At 34.2% G+C, this 21,616-nt stretch overlaps 2 protein-coding genes across 2 annotated transcripts; both read left to right on the top strand.

The window, feature by feature from the left end:
• Positions 1 to 4,960: 4,960 nt before the first annotated feature.
• On the top strand, positions 4,961 to 9,349 carry LOC127793721 (aldehyde dehydrogenase family 2 member C4-like). The gene is made up of 9 exons (XM_052324412.1): positions 4,961 to 5,128; positions 6,467 to 6,609; positions 6,963 to 7,346; positions 7,509 to 7,598; positions 7,718 to 7,891; positions 8,029 to 8,166; positions 8,404 to 8,541; positions 8,624 to 8,685; positions 8,850 to 9,349. Exons 1-9 carry the CDS (start codon positions 5,023 to 5,025, stop codon positions 9,121 to 9,123), a joined length of 1,509 nt encoding a protein of 502 aa, XP_052180372.1. The 5' UTR covers positions 4,961 to 5,022; the 3' UTR covers positions 9,124 to 9,349.
• A 2,922-nt stretch (positions 9,350 to 12,271) lies between these two features.
• Positions 12,272 to 18,083, top strand: LOC127795472 (aldehyde dehydrogenase 1-like). Its single transcript, XM_052327163.1, has 9 exons — positions 12,272 to 12,377; positions 14,432 to 14,574; positions 14,797 to 15,180; positions 15,272 to 15,361; positions 15,474 to 15,647; positions 15,899 to 16,036; positions 16,505 to 16,642; positions 16,762 to 16,823; positions 17,601 to 18,083. The coding sequence occupies exons 1-9, from the start codon at positions 12,272 to 12,274 to the stop codon at positions 17,872 to 17,874; spliced, it is 1,509 nt and encodes a 502-aa protein (XP_052183123.1). The 3' UTR covers positions 17,875 to 18,083.
• The last annotated feature ends 3,533 nt before the right edge of the window (positions 18,084 to 21,616 follow it).

Raw genomic sequence — 21,616 nt, 5'->3', positions numbered from 1 at the left:
GGTTCCAACATCAATGTGGGAAAATATTAACCTAATGGAAAGGGCAATTTGAAGCGGAAAAAAACATCACAAATACTTCAAATGTTAAATTTAATTCAAATAGAGTTTTCTTAAAAATGACTTGAATAAGAGGCAGTTTGAGTGTGATTTTATTCATATTATTATTATTAATAAAATGCAAGTAAATAATATTCTATTTTCTGTTAAAGTAAATATTACTTCACCTTTTATCACAGTCAATAATATCCTTAGGATTGTTTTAAGGCACCCAAAAAAACAATAAAATTTTCCGTTGGCCAACTAGACTCTACTTCAAAGCTTTGGTACCATGCTGATGACGTGGCCCCTTTTTCATATAAAAGTCCATTGGGCCAAGCCTAGCAATATTGGATTCACTGTATCTAGTGTGATTGATGCATGTGCTTGTGCCGTTGCTGGGAGGGAGCGAGATGATTTGTAACTTATTTTTAAAATAATAAAACTAATTTAAAATTATATACATATCATATAATTAGTTATATATAAATCATTTTATATTAAATTTGGTGGGTACCTGTCATATGATTAGTTATATAATCCAAATAATATTAATTTATGGATTACCAAACCCTATGGAAATGAACGAATATTGACTTCCTCCTTCCTGTGATTTCCAAACGAATCTCGACAATTCTTAAAGCAGATGGCTTCCACACACCGCAACCTTAATTACCTGCTCCGATTTATAATTTTAAAATACAATAATTATAATTGCACAAATGAGATTTTTTTGGATTATCGTCTTTGTGCGATCTTATGTTGTTCATATCTTCGATTTTGGTATAAAAGATAAATTACAGGTAAAAAATTTATCCCATTGCATAAAATAAGAAATCAAATCCATAATTTATTAGTATAAATCTTAACTTATTACGACAAAAATGAAATTTCTTTTTAAGTTGCAAAGTAGCACAAGTTAAATTAATGGCTGAAGCACATTAAAATTGACCACTTTTTATTTGGGTGTTGGCGCTGGGGACCCCTAGAAAGAGAAAAATGTAAAAGTAGAGTAAATTAAATTATCAGGGGAAGCTGATTAAAATTGACCATTTTATTCCTTCAAATCTTAGAGAACACGTAATAAGAAGAAAAAATAATATTTTTTTACATCCCACGTGCTACATAAATAAATAAACATATGTAATAATGTTTAAATTTGATTGGGACGAATACTTTTAAATAAAATTAAATGTATTTGTGAATGAAAAATAAAATAGGTATAAGAGAGCTAATTCAATTAAATTCGTCACCTATAAATAGATTATTATAATTTAGTAGTTGTTTGAAGAGTAGTGTTATTTTGATTGTTATTGAATCAATCACTTTAAGTAAATAAACATGAGTGATCAATTGAATCAGAAAGAATTTTAGCAGTTTTATGAGATTGCTAAAATTAAATCACACTAAATTTTTATATTTTTTTTCTTATAATCTTTACAAGTGAGAGTGTGTAAATCCATCCCAACAAAAACATCAAGCAAAGTGGAAAAACATCACGCAAGGATAACAAAAAATTGGATAAAGAGAGTGCAATTTTGTTGATCACTTTTAACAATGGTAACTTTATCTCCCGATTAATTTGAGGAATAAAAAGGTCATTTTAGGACTCTCTATCCATCTCGTGTCTCTCTTTTCTCTTCCTTTACTTGTCGTTTTTTTCTTGTCATCAACCCTCTCGTTGTCGCATTCTCTTTTTTTACCACTACTTTGCCTTGTTGTTGCCTTTTCAAGAGCGAGGTGAGGATGTAGTGATAGTCAGCATGCAAGAGGCGAGATGATAGAGACGGTGACAAGAAGATTGTTGAAGAATAAAATAGGAGAAGAGAAAGAATAGAAGAGAATAAGGATGCAGTGGCAAGGCGAGCAAGCTGAATAAAGAAGAGCATCACATTCACGAGTTTGCGACCTTTTGACGAATCAAAGCAGGAGCCTCGGCAGCTGTAAGTGGACTCAGAAGGCCAAGTCAAACAAGCAGGGGCTGTTTGGTAATGTCATCATTCTCTTTCCATTCAAAGTCACAACCCTATAAATCTGCACAAGAAGACGCAAAAAGTTTTTTACGCTTTTCCTATACAATATTTATTTCTCCAGCATTAGGTTAGGTGATGCCCACGTGGTCCCACTGCCACAACATATATATATATATATATATGTTTTCACCTTGTATACATATATACGTGAATATATAATATTTAATAAATATAAATAAAAAATAACGGTGAATTCCAATTTGATCTCTTGTGGTTTATTTTTTTGGTATTTTAAGTCATATTTAGTGCGTTACAAAGAAATTAATTATGAGAACTCAAAAAATATAATTAACTAAAAAAAACTAAATATATAATTAACTTAAAAATATTAAATCCATTATGATGGTGTCAGGCAACTTCCTTATGCTATGTAAAAAAGACAACCTGCAGGCGGCTGCGTATGGTATTGGTCGGCTTGGGACCGCGTGGATGTCAACGTATGGTGGTGGGAAGTGTTTTTTAAATATTTAATTGTAAGATTTTTAATAATATAGATGTACTATATATTTATATTAATATAATATAAAATATATCATATCGATATATAATTATCATTAAAATGTGATAATAAAAATACTTATATTATGTGTAACATCAATATAAATGTATTAAGTGCCACCTTAGATATCAAAATTGAATTTTCAAATAACATTTCCTATATTATAATTATTACTTAAATAACATTTTCGATAATGCTAAATTGTAGGAGTGCTCAAAAAAGTCAGTAAAGTACGGTTTCCGACCAAACCAGATTGAATTGGCCGATTTTTTGAACTAATGGTTCGGTTTGGAAAAATGCCAAATCGCGTGGTTCGCAATTTGGCAAACCGATGATTCAATTTATAACGAAATTGCCTGCATATAATATATAATTAAATATATATATATTGTAAATATAAAAGGGACAAACGCCAACAGTGACCTAACTTTCTTCTCTTCGGCTCTTCCTCTCCTCTTTCTCTCCCCTTTCCCCCAACTAAACCCTAACCCTAAGCCATTTTATCTCCTTAATTGCCTCTCATCGCCGCCAGCTCCACCGTCCCCCACTGTCACCATCCACAACGTTGTAGTCGATGGTTCCTGACTTGTTGCATCTCGCTCTCACTCTTACTCTCTGCTAGTGGTCTAGCCGTTGTCATCGCTCTCAACTTTGGTTTATTGCACATTGACCTCTGTCTCGCTTGCTCTCGGACCCTCCACTCTTGATCCGTTCTATGGTCGTTCACTTCAGACAACTCTCACTCCCACTCAGTACCACTGTAAGTTCTGTCATTTACTGCTCTATTGAGTTCTGAGTTTCAGACTTATAAGACTATTCTATGGATTTAGTTGCTAGCATATTAAAGTTCCCTATAATTAGGGTTTCATATTTCTCAGACCACATAAATTGTATCAGACGACATCGCAAATTGAGGTGCTATTTGATACAGTTTTTACGGACCAAACTAAATTATGCGATTTAGTGTGTTAAAAATACTCTAAAACAGCCCAAACCGCACCAAAAACACCACTACTAAATTGAGACTCAATTTTTTATACTTATAGAATGCACAAGTGTGGGTTTCTTTTTTAAATAATTTTTGAGTGGTTGGGGAATCAAACCAAATTAATAATTTTAATTAGCAGCACAAGTTGAGGACGTTGAAATCAACCGACTAGAATTTAATTTTAATTTGTGAGTAAATCAAGCTGACGTGGTCTAAAAATTAATAATTTAGTTGACTATATATGAAGAGCGTAAGCATCACATCATTTCTAATAAATAAGAATGTAAATATATATATATATAAATTTAATTTCAATTTCTAGTTTCAACTTGTTGTTTTTAATCTAAGGTGATTTTGATTTGTTTGCCTTTTGATTTGATATTAATTATGATTCCTTTTGGGAAAGATGCTGCCCTAATTCAAATTTTTTTGGGGCTTATTTTGGTGTACAATCTTCGTTTCCTATACAAATTTAACATTATTATTAAGAAATGAAAAAAGTATTATTTTAGGTTTTTCTATTAAAAATAAAAGATAAGATGTAGTATGCATATATATATATATTTAAGCACAGGACATAGATAGGAGTATATATTACAATTTATTTGGAAATTAATGTATTTTATTTATTTATGGCCTCCTCTTTATGTCTTTGTTTTAAAAGAGAGATTAGTTTAAGTTAATTATAGACAGACATCATTAATCACTTCAGCAACAAATTCAAATTCTACTGTTCCAATTCAATTACTACTCTAATTTACAACTTATTGTTAATCACATTAAATTATTGATTTGAGATCCCATCGATCATTTGCTTATATTATATATAATAATAAAATAATTATTATTTTAATTGAAAACAAACTGTAACTATAAAAGTATCTCTTGCAGTCCAGACACAGCCCATCCTACATCAAGTCCTCTTGTCAGTTATACGTTGCATGATAGATAATATATTTTTTAAATTAATTTAACTTATTTTATAAATTATATTATGCTTCTGATATTACTTTTTTTTTTTAATTTTTTCTGGATGATATGAGTTGGATGACACATATTATCTTAGTATTCTTTTGATGGAATACAAAATGATAGATTGATGATTATTATCGATAACGAATATGATATTTTTTATTTAAATTTTAATAATTACTTCTTGTATTAATTAGTTTGTTTTAAATTGATATTCGTATTTTACGATGGACAACATAAACAATGCTCGATACAAATAATAGATGACACTTGTTTTTTATAAAATATTTTTAAATAAGATATTATAATAATATTTAAAAAAATATTAAATTATTTTATCTAATAATAATTGGGGGGGTGTCACGTCGCGTCGGGCAAGATGAGAAATGCCCGACGCGGGCAGGAGATCAAAACTGATGTATTATATATAACACACCCCCAATGAAGGAGGAGGACCGAACCATACACAGAGACAGAAATAGAGAAAGAGAGAGATGGCGGTTCTTGACGTAAACGGAAGCTCGGAGTCTCCGGTCAAGATTCCAGAGATAAAGTTCACGAAGCTTTTCATCGGTGGAAGTTTTGTGGATTCAGCTTCAGGTTTTTGCCTAATCTCTCGCTGCACAAATCTCTCTTCCTTTTGATCCTTATACTTACTGCTAAAACTCCCTCATCTCCTTCCTCTTCAACAAGCTTCCGGCCGCTTCTTCGACCTTCCTTTTCCTCCTCTATTAATTTGAGTTCCCAGTAGAAGTAGGAGTATAGCGGCGCATGTTGAATATGATTTACTTCTTTTTTAACGTATGTATTTCATTTTAGAACTCGTCTCCCTCGCTATAACTGAATGAGAATTAGACCACGTCGGAATGGGGTGGAGGACCTGCGGGTTGTCTGGATTCAGAGTATTCTGCGAGCCAATCCACGAGTGGACCGGGGGAGCGCGGGGGGTTCTGTGAAATCTCGGAAAGTGTTGGATGGAACTGTAATTTTTACAAAAAAAAAAAAAAGAAAGGAAAGAAAAAATATATGTATTTTAAATAGCCGTGGATGTCTCCGTTCAATCCAACGCACGAGAAAATTATATGTGAATATTTCTTTTTAAAGAATACAAAATGAAGCAATTTTTTCTGAAGTAGAGGGATAACCTGTTTATTAAAATCATCCTAACGAACTTGAAAATATATAATTAAAATAATATTTTTTATATTTAAGTTTTGAAGTTTTATAGTTATTAACTTTTAACTCCAAAAATTCATTATCGATTCGTTTTTATGACTTTTTCTAAATTATTATTTTTCTTTGTATGAATTTTCTGCTTCCTAAATTCTAAATTTTTTCCGGCCATTGTGGTCTCCTCTCAGACCCAAAATTAATGGTGGGTCTGTTTGCTTTTGGACTATTAGCGAGTTAGCCTTCCCCAAATGTCTTCCCATTTAATTAATGTCTTCCAATTTCATTAACATCTTCCAATATTACTTTCTCAAAGTCAACACCTCCCAATTCTTTTGAAATGACCGGAGGAATTGTCTTTAAACTACGTCATGAATTATATAATATAATTAAAATAATAAAAATATTTTTCAATCAAAATAATGAAAAAGTAAAAGACGTATTTTAATTATTTACGCACGTGTTTAATCAAAGATATAGCTCTTAATGTACACATAATATGATCCTTTATATTTATAGCTGATGAAGTTCTTTTATAAATTTAAATATTTACATTATAAATTTAAATTATATAGCATTTCGTGTCCAATATAAATGATCTAAATTTTTGTAACTCAACATTTTTTTAAACTTTAAAATTTTAATAATTATTTTATTCAAAAATTTAAGTGTATAAAAAGGAATAATTTTATTTTTTGTATTATTATTTTCACTTTGGAATGTTAAGACTTTTGTCTGTGTAATGTTGTCCTCTGTCTTTCTGAATAGGAAAAACATTTGAAACCGTGGACCCAAGAACAGGGGAAGCCATAGCAAGGGTTGCGGAAGGAGATAAGGAAGATGTTGATTTAGCTGTCAAGGCAGCGCGCGATGCATTTGACCATGGCCCCTGGCCCCGCCTCTCCGGTCGTGTAAGGACATGTTTACATCTTATGTGCACTTGTGCCACCATAATTTCTACAATATATGGTCATTATACAGCCTAACCGCCATCTTAAGTGATGCATTTGACCATGGCCCCTGGCCCCGCCTTCCCGGTCGTGTAAGGACATGTTTACATCTTAGGTGCACTTGTGCCACCATTATTTCTACAATATATGGTCCTTATACAGCCTAACCACCATCTTAGTCATGTTGACATCTTAGTCATTGTTACTTGAGGTCGTAATCATCAGAATCAAGCCTAATCTTAGAGCCATGAATGAGCATGCATGGTCACTCTCACGATCTAAAGGCCTAATTTCTTTATTTTTCTTCTGATTAGGCAAGGGGGAGGATAATGTTGAAATTTGCAGACTTGATCGATGAACACGTGGAGGAGCTGGCTCTGTTGGACACCATTGACGCCGGGAAATTGTTTAGCTGGGGAAAGGCCGTAGACATTCCTGGCGTGGCGGAGCTTCTTCGGTACTATGCCGGAGCAGCCGACAAAATTCATGGCGACACCTTGAAGATGTCGAGAGAATTTCAGGCGTATACTTTACGCGAGCCAATTGGCGTTGTCGGACTCATCATCCCCTGGAACTTCCCTTCCCTGATGTTCTTCATAAAGGTAGCCCCGGCATTAGCTGCCGGCTGTACCATGGTCGTCAAGCCTGCCCAGCAGACTCCCCTTTCATCTCTCTACTATGCTCATTTGGCTAAGCTGGTAGGCAACTTCGCTGTTGTGTTAGTCGATTCTTCACAGTAACACTAAAATTATTCCTTAATTTGTGACAAATTCAAGTTATGAAATAGTCTCGAGCGTTCTTTTATTTAGTTAGTCTATATACTCAGCTCTTTGCAAGGTCTTCTAACACTTGATTACCAGGCTGGCGTTCCAGATGGAGTGATTAATGTTGTGACAGGAAATGGCCCAACGGCCGGTGCTGCGATTTGCTCTCATATGGACGTTGATAAGGTGATTGTTAAAACTACTTAATACAGTCTCAATCCAAGTCTATTGGTGATGAAAGGCAAAAGAATTATAGCTCCCTTTTCGTGACTTTTTAATAATTTTGATTGATGTTGCACTTTTAGGTTAGTTTTACTGGTTCAACAGAAGTGGGGCGACTTATAATGCAAGCTGCAGCAATGAGCAATTTGAAATCTGTGTCACTTGAACTAGGAGGCAAATCCCCTCTCGTAATTTTTGACGATGCCGATGTTGACAAAGCCACGGATCTCGCTCTTCTTGGAATATTGTTTAACAAGGTAAAGAGTCACTTGAGTTGGCCTATGTTTTTCGTTCTCACTGTTCTTCTCTCTTTGGCTGAACATTTATGCATGAAGCCGCCTCTTTAGTTCAAAACTCAATTAGGGTTTTTTTGTGGTACCTGTATTGTTTGCAGGGGGAAATTTGTGTGGCAGGATCGCGTGTTCTTGTTCAAGAAGGAATTTACGATGAAGTCGCAAAGAAATTGGCAGAGAAGGCCAAAAGATGGGTAGTCGGAGATCCTTTCAATCCTGCAGTTAATCAAGGACCACAGGTAAAAGCTCCAAACTAACATAATTCATTCGCAAGTAGTGATTGAATAAATGGTTTCAGTAAGTACACAATTATCTGTATGTTATAGAGACCTTGTTATCAATCTCGCATAATAATAATGAGATAAAAACTTAATATACGGTTGTCAAGACTGGTGATTTATATGGAACAAAAACTTCCTTTCTAAAGATGACTATTCTAAATTTATGTTTCCACATCAACCAAATAACATGTGCAGGTTGACAAGAAACAATTTGAAAGAATACTGTCCTACATCGAACACGGCAAGAGGGAAGGAGCCACCTTGCTAACGGGTGGTAAGCCCTGCGGCCATAAAGGATATTACATCGAGCCCACAATTTTCAAAGATGTCACTGTAAGCCTCTCCTCATCACTGCAATTAATCCTCATCTCTACTCTACTTGTTCCATATATATTAATGTTTTGGGCTTTCTCAGGACAACATGCGAATTGCACAGGAGGAAATCTTTGGCCCTGTTATGTCACTCATGAAGTTCAAGTGAGTTCATTTCTTTGTCCTTTTATTTCTTATTTACCCTAGAAAACCCATTCCGCCTGGTTCTGATAGTGCTGCTTGTAAGATGACAATTTTCCTTTAAAATTGTATAGGACGATTGAATAACTATAATTCATGTAAATGACTCGGTTAGACCTCGTTTTCAGGACGATTGAGGAGGCGATTCAGAGAGCTAACGCGACGAGATACGGCCTGGCAGCTGGCATAGTGACAAAGGACATAGACGTGGCCAACAGAGTGTCGAGATCAATCAGGGCCGGCATCATTTGGATCAATTGCTATTTTGCATTTGACAATGATTGCCCCTACGGCGGGTACAAGATGAGCGGGTTCGGGCGCGAACAGGGACTGCACGCCCTTGACAACTATCTTCAAACCAAGTCCGTGGTGACCCCCATATATAACTCTCCTTGGCTGTGAATCTGCACCCTTCATTTCAACAAGGAAGATCAAAATGAAACCGATGTTTCCCGTCTGCTTGCTGTTGTTGGTCCATGGAACTCTGCGTTGTATCGTATCCTTATTCTTGAACACAATGTTTATTTGTGGGGAAGGCATAGAGAAAGAGAGAAAATAAGTGCTTATTTTTGCATATAGAAAATGTATGTATGTGCAATATCAGTTAATTTATTATTATTATTATTTCCTTTTGGTTTCCATCAAAACTCTAGTTTGGAAGAGATACGCAACAAAATGTTTACATATGTGTGCTAATTAATTACCCCAAAAAAATACGCTAATTTAAGGTTGCTTCATTCCTGTCAACACAGTGATGTGCTGTAGTTGTGGAATTATGTGCACATAAAAATATAATTTATGGTGAAACATAAATGTATCGCGTATTTTATAAAAAAAAAAATATTATGACATCTTAAATTTTTAATTTTTTTTAATAAACACTTGTATTTTAAAAAAATAATAAAATTATTAAATATTTCAACAAAGTAAGTGAGAAGCACCCGTTAGTGAGCACATGAAGCATGGTCTTGTTTCAAGAGAAGATATAAATATACTATTGTATTTTATCAAAAAAAAATTTGTAGCACATTAAACATCTATATTCTAAAAAGGTAAACCTATTAAACACTTTTTAATTTATATTAGATTAAATGCACTCTTGTACTTTATTAAAAAAGTTTTAAGTACCATTACAACAAATTTTAGATTAAGAGGCATTTAAAAATGTCTTAATAGATAGTTTTTTGGAGCATTTTAACTATTAGGGCACTAATAAAAATGCCGCGTGTAATTGTGCCCAAAACGTATTGAGACACTTACAAATGTCTCAAAAATAACTATAAATTTAAGTTTGTTGCGACAATTAAAAATACCTCAAAAATCACTATAAATTTATATTTTATATCCCCCACAAGGCTTTTTCTTAACTCTAACTTACTTCTCCCTCGACTCGAATCCTGAACCTTTCTTTCTTCGTGCACATGCGTGACCACCTAATCTACACATCATCTTACTAATATATGTGCCTATCTTTATTTTATAGTATATCTAAGTTTCATTAGAATTACTCTATTTGGGCACTTAAGATTTGTCTATTAGGGTACTTTATCAGAGTGTTTTGTTAGAATTATTTTAATGGGGCATTTCAAAAATTCTGCCCTATTAGATTTATCTATTAAGACACTTATATTTGTCTATTAGGGCATTTCATTGTCGTGCCTCATTAGAATTGTTTAATTAGGGCACTTTTTTAAATTGTGCCTTAAAATGGTATTTTATAGGGCACTTAATTGTTGTGTCTCATTAAAGTTATTGTATTGAGGCACTTTTTTAGATTGTGGTATTTTAGAAGACACTTTCTAAAAAATACCCTAAAAAAGATGCCTCAATAAATCATTTTTGTTATAGTGTACACTGAACTTTTAAAACATTAGATTAGACACATCTATTTCAAAAAAGATAGAACTATTAAATATTTTTTTATTAAAATTTAAATTCATAATTAAAAAAACTAATGCTATATTTAGTTGATCCTATTATGTTGTCTGACGCGACTTGTAGGGGTGTGGAAGGGTCTAGAGTTTAGGGTTTAACAAAAGAAAATCGTATATTTAGTTTTAAAAAATATTTTTTTAACTCTAATTTTATAATTAAATATTTACTAGCATTTTATATTTTAAAATTTAATAGCATTTATTTTGAAAAAATTAAAAAAATTCTAAATGTAACATTATTTTACATGATAATATTATTTTTACGTAATAATAAATATTTTTTAAATTTTTTGAAAATAAATGATATTACTTTTCAAAACATAAAATGTTAATACATCTTTACTTATAAAATTAGAGTTGAAAAAAAAGAAAATGTTTTCTAAAACAAAATGTTACATTAGTTTTTTATTTTTTAATTACAAATTTAATTATTTAATAATAAATTAAAAATATTTAATAATTTCACTTTTTAAAAATAAAAGTGTCAAGTTCATTCATATCAATCTTTGTCTTCCAGTTGCCATTATTATGTTCATGTGGTTTGGCATATGGTGTACTTCAAATTCATAATAATAGCCGCATTCTCATTCATTTTCTAACCCAAACCATACGGTGACTTTAAATTGGAACCAACGGATAGGGATTTTATTATGTTGCCTATTGGGATAAATTTTATATTGTCCGACTTGAGCTTCTCCTGAAAGTGAAACTCTCACGTCTATTTCTCGTTAATATGTTTAGGTTGAACAAATTTTATGTTACCTAATACAAATAATAACAAAATTTCCACTAAAAGAATCAACACTATTTTATGTTAATTTCATTTATTCAATATCTTATCCCAACTTGAAATTCTTATCAGTTTGGATTTAGGATATAATTTTACTTTTGTTTTTTCTTCATGCAAAATCAATGATAAAAGCTTATTATAGCTATTTTTTTTAAATAACATTAAAATTTAATATATTTTATATTAAATTTTACTTTGTGTATTTTATATTTTAACTTTTGTTTTTGAGTAATGTTAGGAGTGATGACTGATGACGGTGTTATCAATCATGTGTCGCATCTTTATTAAGGGAAGTGTTAGATAAAAGAGACAATAATACATGTTCTTCTTAATTTTTTTTTTTTAAAGAGAAAGCGTCACATAACTGATGACACCATTATTAATCATTATTTCTAACATTATTCTTTTTTTATTTTTTCTCTCTCCATTAATGTTTAATTTTGCCTCATTTAAAAATTAATATACTAAACATTAAATTAAATTAATTCAAGTTTACACCTCTTAATAAAAACTTAAAATATCAAATATATAATAAAATTATTTAATTTTACACCACTCTATATTTAATTAGTTTTATCTCGTTGGAGATCTTAAATGAGCCCTTTAGATGTTATTATCAAAATCATTAAACAAACAAAGCCCTACTATTACTCTAACAAGGCTAGAACCAATGCCAGTGCTCTTGCGGGAAAACAACTGAAACTGATCGCTCGAACTATATATATATATATGTATGTATGTATGTATGCCTGTGTGTGTGTGTGTGTATAAAAGCGTCCAACTGGTTTGCTTAAGCAGAGAGATTGAGAGAGAGAAGCAGAGAGTGATGGCGGTTCAAAGCAACGGAAACTCAGAGCTCTTTACTTGTAAGATTCCAGACATAAAGTTCACGAAGCTGTTTATCAATGGAAAATTTGTCGACTCCATTTCAGGTTATACAAATTTCCCTCATTTGCTAGTCTTAATTTTCCTCTTTCTTGGACGCAGACATTTTATGTTTTCGGGTCCTCAATTCCCACTATGGTTTTCTATTTTCTCGCCTCTTTGATGCCATGGCATTATTATAGAATACATCCCATAGTAGAGTTCTTTTCAAGTATTTGATGTTAAAGCTTAAAGGCCACTGTTTCATGCACCGGGGTTTAGGGTTCAACCCCAATTAAGATGCTACGTACAGTTGCTTCTTTTGCAATCAAGGTTCAAATCTCTCTCTCGGCGAGCTCATACACAGTTTTCTGTATGTTTATCTCTGGTACACGCTAAAGAACTTTGTGAAATGATGCTACTCAAATCCCTTTTTTAGTATTTAACGAACGTTTCTGCATGTTCCATTTCATTGAATTCCTGAGCTAGGCCAAGTTGGTATGACTATTTTGTTCTCTCTCTTATGCATGCAAATTGAGATCCAAATATCTATTTATTTATTTTTCGATCAAGGATAATTAATTAAGGGACAAAATCCTAGAAACAATCCTTGTTGCCACCTTGCGCCAACTCATTCATATTGTCTTTTCATAAGTCGGGGCCCTTTATTTTCATGTGTGTGAGGGAGTCCCACTAAGGCTTGGGGGTGGTGCTGCCATACCTGTGAAGATCGCCTGTTGCCAAGGAGGTGCTGACAGAATTACTCTATTTATACCCAACAAAAAAAAAAAAGGAATTTATTTTTGTTTTAAATACTCAACAACAAATATATAACTGAACACAATGCTCACTTGTAACTTACAAGCAGTAAACATTTGAACTTGATTCTGAAAATTTGTTTCAGGAATGCAATATACGGCTTTTCAATTAATTATATGAATATTCAAATGTACGTTCTGTGTGATTATTTTTGCCAGTCTTTATGTCATGGATGAAGGTAAACATCAAAACTAGAAATATGGAATAAACACCGATACCTTTTCGACTACTTATATAGGCTAGCTACTAGAATTGATAAACATTATGTGTAATATTTTCTTATATATAATTATATATTTCAAACAAAAGGTTTCCCTTCGTTTAGAAGTTCATTGAACTTATTTAGTTTGAAAATGTCCTTGAGAAAAAAAAGAAAGAAAGAAAGAAAGTTACTAATGGAAATTGGTGTCTTATTCATATTCAAAACTGTGCTTTGCATTATAAAATCTGATAATGGCGAAGTAATGAAAACAATTTTGTAACAGTATCAGCAAAACTTGGCTTAGTTTGCGCAAATATTAATGATTTCTGGGGCATTAATTCAGCATGCGTGAGTAGGTTGTTACAGTGTGAAAAGTGTGAATTCTCGTACCTTTTAGTTAACCACTAATACGCCATAATTGGTGCCTTAAAACACTGGTTAGCAAGGCCTGTGTTTTTGTTACATAGTGCATCAAACTTCAATTACCTATGCCGGCAGTCCGCTTATGTTTATATCGTTGAAATTAGTATTCAAATAATATCATTAACTTCTTTGTTGCTATTGTTAAGTGCCCGTGCAAGTTTTATAACAAAAATGTTTCTTTATTTAGTATTTGAATGGTTTGAACTTTTGATTCAAGAACCAATGCCTAGTTAAGGGTTTTTTATGCTCTGGAAAAATTAGGGTTTACCGTTCAATCTTGATTATAATGCAGACTCACCAAGCTCAATATAACTCGTAATGTGGGAATTCCGCAGGATGCCTTCTTGGGTAAACTTGAATTAGATGGGTGGAAAAAGGAAGAAGAAGTGGGAAAAGAAAATGCAATTGATTCAATTGAGAGTAAAGTTTTGTTACCAACTAATACATAATGAACAAAGCAAAAAGGAACCCAGAAAAATAAAATCTTTGGTCTGAGCATACTGAATTGCATGGCTTATTTATCTATTGATGAAGATTTTTATTAATAATAACAAGGACTATCAATTAGAAAGGTAATAGTAATAATAAAAATGACAATTGAAATAAATAACACACTTGCTTTGAGTATGATGTATAAATTCTGATAAAAATTTTATTTGTTCAACAATTCTTGAAAAGGTAAAATATTGGCGACCAAAGATCCAAGAACAGGGGAAGTGATAGCAAGGGTGGCTGAAGGGAATAAAGAAGATGTTGATTTAGCTGTTAAGGTTGCTCGAGAAGCATTCAACCATGGTCCCTGGCCTCGATTATCTGGCTGTGTAAGTTATAATGTCACAATTAACAAATTCATGCTATACATATCTTATTCATGCTACGTATGATGGGATGCCTATGCTGTTCTTAGCCTCAATCGTATGAAAAATCATCCATATAAAGGCTCCACTTGATGTCATCTTCAATGTTCAAATGATCCATCTCTTTTCAAGCCACATGTGCTTGCTCTAAATGTTTCTGATCTTTATTCCATGAGAGGTGATCAGGCAAGGGGAAAGATAATGATGAAGTTAGCAGACTTAGTCGACAAACATGCAGAGGAGCTTGCTGCTTTGGACACCATTGATTCAGGAAAACTGTTCTATTTCGGGAAATCCATTGAAATCCCTCAAGCTGCAAACACTCTGCGCTACTATGCTGGCGCAGCCGATAAAATTCATGGACAGACACTGAAAATGTCCAGTCAGCATCAAGCATACACATTGTGGGAGCCCATTGGCGTTGTTGGACACATCATCCCCTGGAACTTCCCATGTACCATGTTTTTCACCAAGGTTGCCCCGGCATTAGCTGCAGGCTGCACCATGGTTGTCAAGCCTGCCGAGCAGACCCCCCTTTCAGCTCTCTACTGTGCTCATTTGGCTAAGCTGGTAAAAGAGTAGCTCTTAACTCGGTTTTGCTGCTGAATAATTAATCTATGGATCGGCTTATTGAGAATTCTTTGTTCCAATTCTCGATCAGGCTGGAGTTCCAGATGGAGTGCTTAATGTGATAACAGGATTCGGTCCAACTGCCGGCGCAGCCATTAGCTCTCATATGGACATTGATAAAGTGAATTGCTGAATTACTCCAAAAAAAAAAAAAGAATTCTTCTTTCTTATTACTGAAAAATTGGCTACTAGATAGAGATATTTCTGATCCTGTTATTCCATTTTCATTGCAGGTTAGTTTTACAGGGTCTACGGAAGTTGGGAGGCTTATAATGCAGGCTGCAGCAACAAGCAATCTGAAACAACTGACACTTGAGCTTGGAGGCAAGTCCCCTCTCATAATCTTTGATGATGCAGATGTTGATAAAGCTGCAGATCTTGCTCTTTTTGGAATCTGTTTTAATAAGGTAGAGCTGCTTATATCTTTCTTCTTCTTTTTTTTTTTTTGGCCTTTTTATGTTGAAGCAATTTCTTTTAACTAGTTTCAAAACTAAGTTACGGATTCAAGTTGCCAAAACCACCTCTTTGCAGAAAAAAGAAAAGAAACAATCAAGGAAAATGCTACGTACAGAGCAAGGAACCCCATTCATTTGAGAACTCTGTTTAGTTTTATGACTCAATTACAACCCTTTTTATGTGATACTTTTGTTGTTGGCAGGGTGAAGTTTGTGTGGCAGGATCTCGTGTTCTTGTTCAAGAAGGAATTTACGAAGAATTTAAGAAGAAGTTGGCAGAGAAGGCAAAAAAATGGGTCGTTGGAGATCCTTTTAATCCTGCCGTTCATCAAGGACCGCAGGTGAAAGCTATAATAAAGCCTCCCTCCAAACTAGCTAGTATTAACTCATTTTCTACATCCACTCAAAACAAGCAACAGAATAATAGATTCGACTTTCAAGTAGTCAGTCATATATTATAATTTCTATTATCCCAACCACTAGCAAAACAATTCTTTCCAAGGATAGGGACAAAGTGGCTTGCTAAGGGGGCCATTCGACAGAGAGCCTTCACTAATTAAAAGAAAAAGCAAAACGAAACTTTGGTTTGTGTTATAATTTGATTTTTGATTTCTATTGCAATTTTTTCATTCTGCTCTGGTGATTAAGGTTGCTGGCGGCAAGGAGGGTGGGGTTGGGGAAGTGAGACAAAATTTCTAACAAACAATTAAATTAAACGCCATTAATTTTATTATTTTATCCTCTCCTCCTCCTTAAAATAACAAAATAAACAAAAAAACTAAAAATAATGAAACTTTTGGCCTTGGCAGGTGGACGAGAATCAATTTAACAAAATACTTTCATATATTAAACACGGTAAAAGAGAAGGAGCCACCTTGTTAGCTGGCGGAAAACCTTGCGGCCGGAAAGGATATTACATTGAGCCCACTATTTTCACTGATGTTACGGTAAATCTTTTGAACCTTCCAATTGCAAATGGCTCTCAATGGCATTAATATAAACCAATTGAATTTATTGTTCTCTATTCACCTTTCCATTTCTTAATCTTGTCTCTGGTTTTCCTCAGGACGACATGCTAATTGCAAGAGAGGAAATATTCGGGCCTGTAATGTCACTCATGAAATTCAAGTGAGTTCATTTACATGCACTGCGTCTTCTTAATTAAGACTCCATTTTAGTTGAATTTTTTGGAAGAGAAACAGAACACTTATGAGAAAAGAAAGTGCGAGAAAAGAAGATAAAAAGTATCTAATCAGAAGCAAGCAATTGAATTAGAGTGTCATTAAATGAATTTGAGCTTAATTGTATTTTGGCTCTCATCATTTACACTTTAGGTGCTCGACCTCCGCTTATAAGTTATATAAAAATCATTATAGTTTGCTTATTTAGTTTAAATTTATTAATGAAATTTTTTAAATTCATTCTAGTTTGTTATATTATGTTATTCACGTCAGATAATATAATGTTTGTTCGATGCAAACAAACTACATGACCCTTCTCCCTCTTGTATGTCGGCATCAACCAATAATAAATCACCTCTATTTATAAATATATGCACACTCATTTATGTTTTAAATAAATTTAAAAGAAAATATTTATAAAAAGATAATTACATTTCTCTTATGTAGATATTTGTGAGAAAAAAGAGTAATCTTCCTTTTATTTTAGGGTTAAAATTTTTTAAAAATTATATCAATAAATTTTCTTTAGAGCCCTTTTATTTGAATAAAAAGAATTTCTAAAAAAGGATAACGATATAATACATATAAAATTAGGCGAAGAAACTGCCCCCTTCCTTTTCTATTTTCTTCCCTTTCCTTCTCCCTCGGCCCTCAATCCAAACACAGCTTTATTTTTTCCCTAAGATAGGAAGGAAGAATTCGAAAGTCTGGAAATGTTGTGCAGGACGACGGAGGAGGCAATAGCGCGAGGAAACGCCACGAAATATGGGCTGGCGGCGGGCATAGTGACCAAGGACTTGAACGTGGCGAACACCGTTTCGAGGTCGATCCGGGCGGGCGTCATTTGGCTCAACTGTTATTTCGTTTTGGGCGATGATTGCCCCTATGGCGGCTACAAGATGAGTGGATTCGGAAGAGAGCTGGGAACGGAGGCTCTTCATGCCTATCTCCAACTCAAATCTGTTGTTACCCCCATTTATAATTCTCCTTGGTTTTGAGAATGACTCTATGGTGGAGAGCTCCAATTGCTGTAGTATTGTTATAGAAATTACTTTGCTTAAATTGATAAATAAAGCGGCCTTACCTTCGATCACATGACCACAAGAAAAGATGGCATCAAATTCATGAACAACCCGCCGATCGACAAGACATTTTAACATTGATAGTTAGTTAATACATTTTTACAGACGCAGATTAGGGTTTCAGTATCAACAAACTGTTAGATATGTATATAAGATCTAACATGCTACAAACATCAAAATAGCATTTAGATCAATACGGAAAAAAATTAAACGGAAATTACCTCCAGCCATTGCAGCTTTCTTGTATTCTGATATTGGCTCTTCTAAGCTCTCAAACACCCCAGGTGATGATGTATGATGAAGAGAAGGGATGATGAGCTTAGGGACCAAAACCATAAATTTATATTACATTCTTCCATCAAGAATATACATACGTTTGCCACTTTACAACTCAATCAGTAAGTGATTTGAAAACATAATCATGAGAGCATAATATGGGCTAAAGAAATGTAAATAATTCCCTTGCAACCCACAACCATAATAATGACAAAACATATGGGCCACCTTAAGAACTTTACATTCTCCCACTTGGTCCAAATGTTTTAATATGATGCCTTAATGTAATCTTATTGATTATCGCTTCTTAAGAAATAAATACATGAATCATGGCGGTAAGTCCTCTAACAATGAGTATTACCTTCCATGTATTACAAAGCATTCAGTTTCTCAAGAATTATACTTCATATGGCAACATTACTTAATGAATAAACCTTATGTTCATTCTTGGTCCTATATAGATGCGTTTTCTCAAATAAATTAAGGTGTACATGAATATGAGAAAACATTACAATAAACAAGAGTTTCATCCATATACCAAATGTATACTATTACATAGTGGAACCAAGTCCCATTTTGTCAACATGACCCTTGAATTTCAATGGTGGCATGCCTTTAGTCAAAGGATCAGCAATCATCAACTCAGTACTGACGTGTTCAATGACCACTTTCTTTTCTTTAACACGTTCTCTTATGGCTAAGTACTTAATGTCGATGTGTTTACTTCGACTTCCACTTTTGTTATTCTTAGCCATAAAGACAGCAGCTGAATTGTCACAGAAAACTCTTAATGGCTTAGAAATGGAATCCATAATCTTAAGCCCAGATATGAAACTCTTGATCCATACACCGTGCGAAGTAGCCTCAAAACAAGAGACGAACTCGGCTTCCATAGTAGAAGTGGCAGTCAAGGTCTGCTTGGCACTCCTCCATGATATAGCTCCACTGGCCATCATAAAAATGTATCCTGATGTTGATTTACGAGAGTCAACGCAGCCAGCAAAGTCGGAATCTGAGTAGCCAATCACTTCCAAATTATCTGTCCGTCTATACATAAGCATGTAGTCCTTGGTCCCTTGAAGGTACCTCAATACTTTCTTTGCAGCTCTCCAATGGTCCATGCTTGGATTACTCTGATATCGTCCTAACATTCCCACAACAAATGCAATGTCAGGCCTTGTACAGACCTGAGCATACATCAGGTTTCCAACAACAGAAGCATATGGAATGTTCTTCATTTGTTCCCTTTCAAAGTCGTTCTTCGGGCACTGGTTCAAATTGAACCTATCACCCTTCACAATGGGAGCTACACTTGGTGAGCAATCCTTCATCCGAAATCTCTCTAAAACTTTATTGATATAGGTTTCCTGAGACAAACCCAAGATGCCTTGAAATCTATCTCTATGGATCTTGATGCCAATGACATAAGATGCCTCACCCATATCCTTCATATCAAAATTTTCAGAGAGGAATTGTTTTACCTCATGTAGCAAACCCTTATCATTGGTTGCAAGCAAAATATCATCCACGTATAAAACAAGAAAACAAATCTTACTCCCACTGACCTTTTGGTATATACATTGATCCATGGGGTTTTCAACAAATCCAAATGAAGAAATTACCTCATGGAATTTAAAATACCATTGACGGGACGCTTGTTTTAGGCCGTATATGGATTTCTTGAGCTTGCAAACCAATTGCTCACCATTACTATAGGGGAATCCTTCAGGTTGTTTCATATAAACCTCCTTCTCCAAATCTCCATTGAGAAAAGCTGTTTTCACATCCATTTGTTGCAACTCAAGGTCAAAATGAGCTACTAATGCCAAAATAACGCGCAAGGAATCTTTCTTAGATATAGGAGAAAAGGTCTCTGTGTAATCGATTCCTTCCTTCTAAGTGAATCCCTTAACAACGAGTCTAGCCTTGTATCTTTCAATGTTGCCTAATGAGTCCTTCTTAGTCTTAAAGACCCATTTATAGCCAATGGCTTTTGCATCATGAGGCAACTCAACAAGATCCCAGACTCCGTTACTCTTCATAGAACTCATCTCTTCCTTCATGGCATTATACCATAATTCTGACTCTTTGCAACTCATGGCCTGTGAAAATAACTCAGGATCATTTCCGGTTTCAATGCTGTAGTCAGATTCTTGTAGGTACACTATATAATCACTAGGTATTGCTGACCTTTTAGTTCTAGTGGATCTCCTTAATGCTGTATCAATATTTTCTTGAGAAGCTTGTGATTCAACTGGCTGTTCAGGAGGTGCTGGTAATTCCTGAACTACTTGATCCACTGGAATGCTGTCAGCAGCTTGTGGAACTTCATTGATTGGTTGTTCAACACCAGTTGGAACTTGAGGGGCGTTGTGAACTATAACCAATCTATCATTTGAGGTGGAAGGTTGAAGTTCTGAATGATCACGTTCAGGAATATCATTCCTGATATGATCGCTCCCACTGATCAAGTCATTTTCAAGAAACTTGGCATTTCTTGATTCCACAATCCTAGTGCTGTGAGATGGACAATAAAATCTGTATCCTTTAAACCTTTCGGCATATCTAATGAAAAGCCCACTAATGGTCCTCGGGTCCAACTTCTTCTCTTGTGGATTATAAATTCTCACTTCAGACGGGCATCCCCAAATGCGCATATGTCGCAAACTCGGTTTCCAACCTTTCCATAATTCAAATGGTGTCTTTGGAACAGCCTTGGTTGGAACTCGGTTTAATATATACACAGCCGTCTTTAGTGCTTCAGTCCACAAAGATTTAGGAAGATTGGAGCTACTAAGCATACTTCGCACCATGTCCAATAATGTTCGATTTCTTCTTTCTGCCACACCATTCTGGTTTGGTGAACCAGGCATGGTGTATTGAGCAACTATTCCATGCTCTTGAAGAAATTTAGCGAACGGACCAGGTACTTGTCCATCATTAGTGTATCTACCATAATATTCTCCACCCCTATCTGATCTCACAATTTTTATTTGTTTCCCACATTGTTTCTCTACTTCGGCTTTAAAGATCTTAAATGCATCTAATGCTTCGCTTTTATTATGAAGCAAGTAGAGATACATATATCGTGAGTAATCATCAATAAAGGCGATGAAATATTTCTGACCATGTGAGTCCATGTCTGGACTACATATATTAGTATGTATGATTTCTAATATGTCTGAACTCCTATTGGCACCTTTCTTGGACTTGTTGGTCTGCTTTCCCTTAATGCAGTCCACACATGTTTCAAAATCAGTAAAATCTAGAGTACTGAGTACCCCATCTTTTATTAATCTCTTAATTCTCTCTATAGAGATATGTCCTAATCTTCGGTGCCATAATATAGATGAGTCCTCGTTAATAATACACCTTTTAGTAC

This window comes from Diospyros lotus, chromosome 2 (assembly GCF_014633365.1).
Source record: "Diospyros lotus cultivar Yz01 chromosome 2, ASM1463336v1, whole genome shotgun sequence".
NCBI classification, from domain to species: Eukaryota; Viridiplantae; Streptophyta; class Magnoliopsida; order Ericales; family Ebenaceae; genus Diospyros; species Diospyros lotus.
The sequence above is the reverse complement of the archived record's forward strand: the minus strand, read 5'-3'. Positions and strand labels throughout refer to the sequence as shown.

Excerpts from the sequence above, each read along its gene's own strand:
- LOC127793721 (XM_052324412.1), top strand. The coding sequence starts at position 5,023 with ATGGCGGTTCTTGACGTAAACGGAAGCTCGGAGTCTCCGGTCAAGATT. Across the intron at positions 7,347-7,508 it reads ATGCTCATTTGGCTAAGCTG|GCTGGCGTTCCAGATGGAGT; the intron begins GTAGGCAACTTC and ends CTTGATTACCAG. Across the intron at positions 8,686-8,849 it reads ATGTCACTCATGAAGTTCAA|GACGATTGAGGAGGCGATTC; the intron begins GTGAGTTCATTT and ends CCTCGTTTTCAG.
- LOC127795472 (XM_052327163.1), top strand. The coding sequence starts at position 12,272 with ATGGCGGTTCAAAGCAACGGAAACTCAGAGCTCTTTACTTGTAAGATT. Across the intron at positions 12,378-14,431 it reads ATTTGTCGACTCCATTTCAG|GTAAAATATTGGCGACCAAA; the intron begins GTTATACAAATT and ends ATTCTTGAAAAG. Across the intron at positions 16,824-17,600 it reads ATGTCACTCATGAAATTCAA|GACGACGGAGGAGGCAATAG; the intron begins GTGAGTTCATTT and ends AATGTTGTGCAG.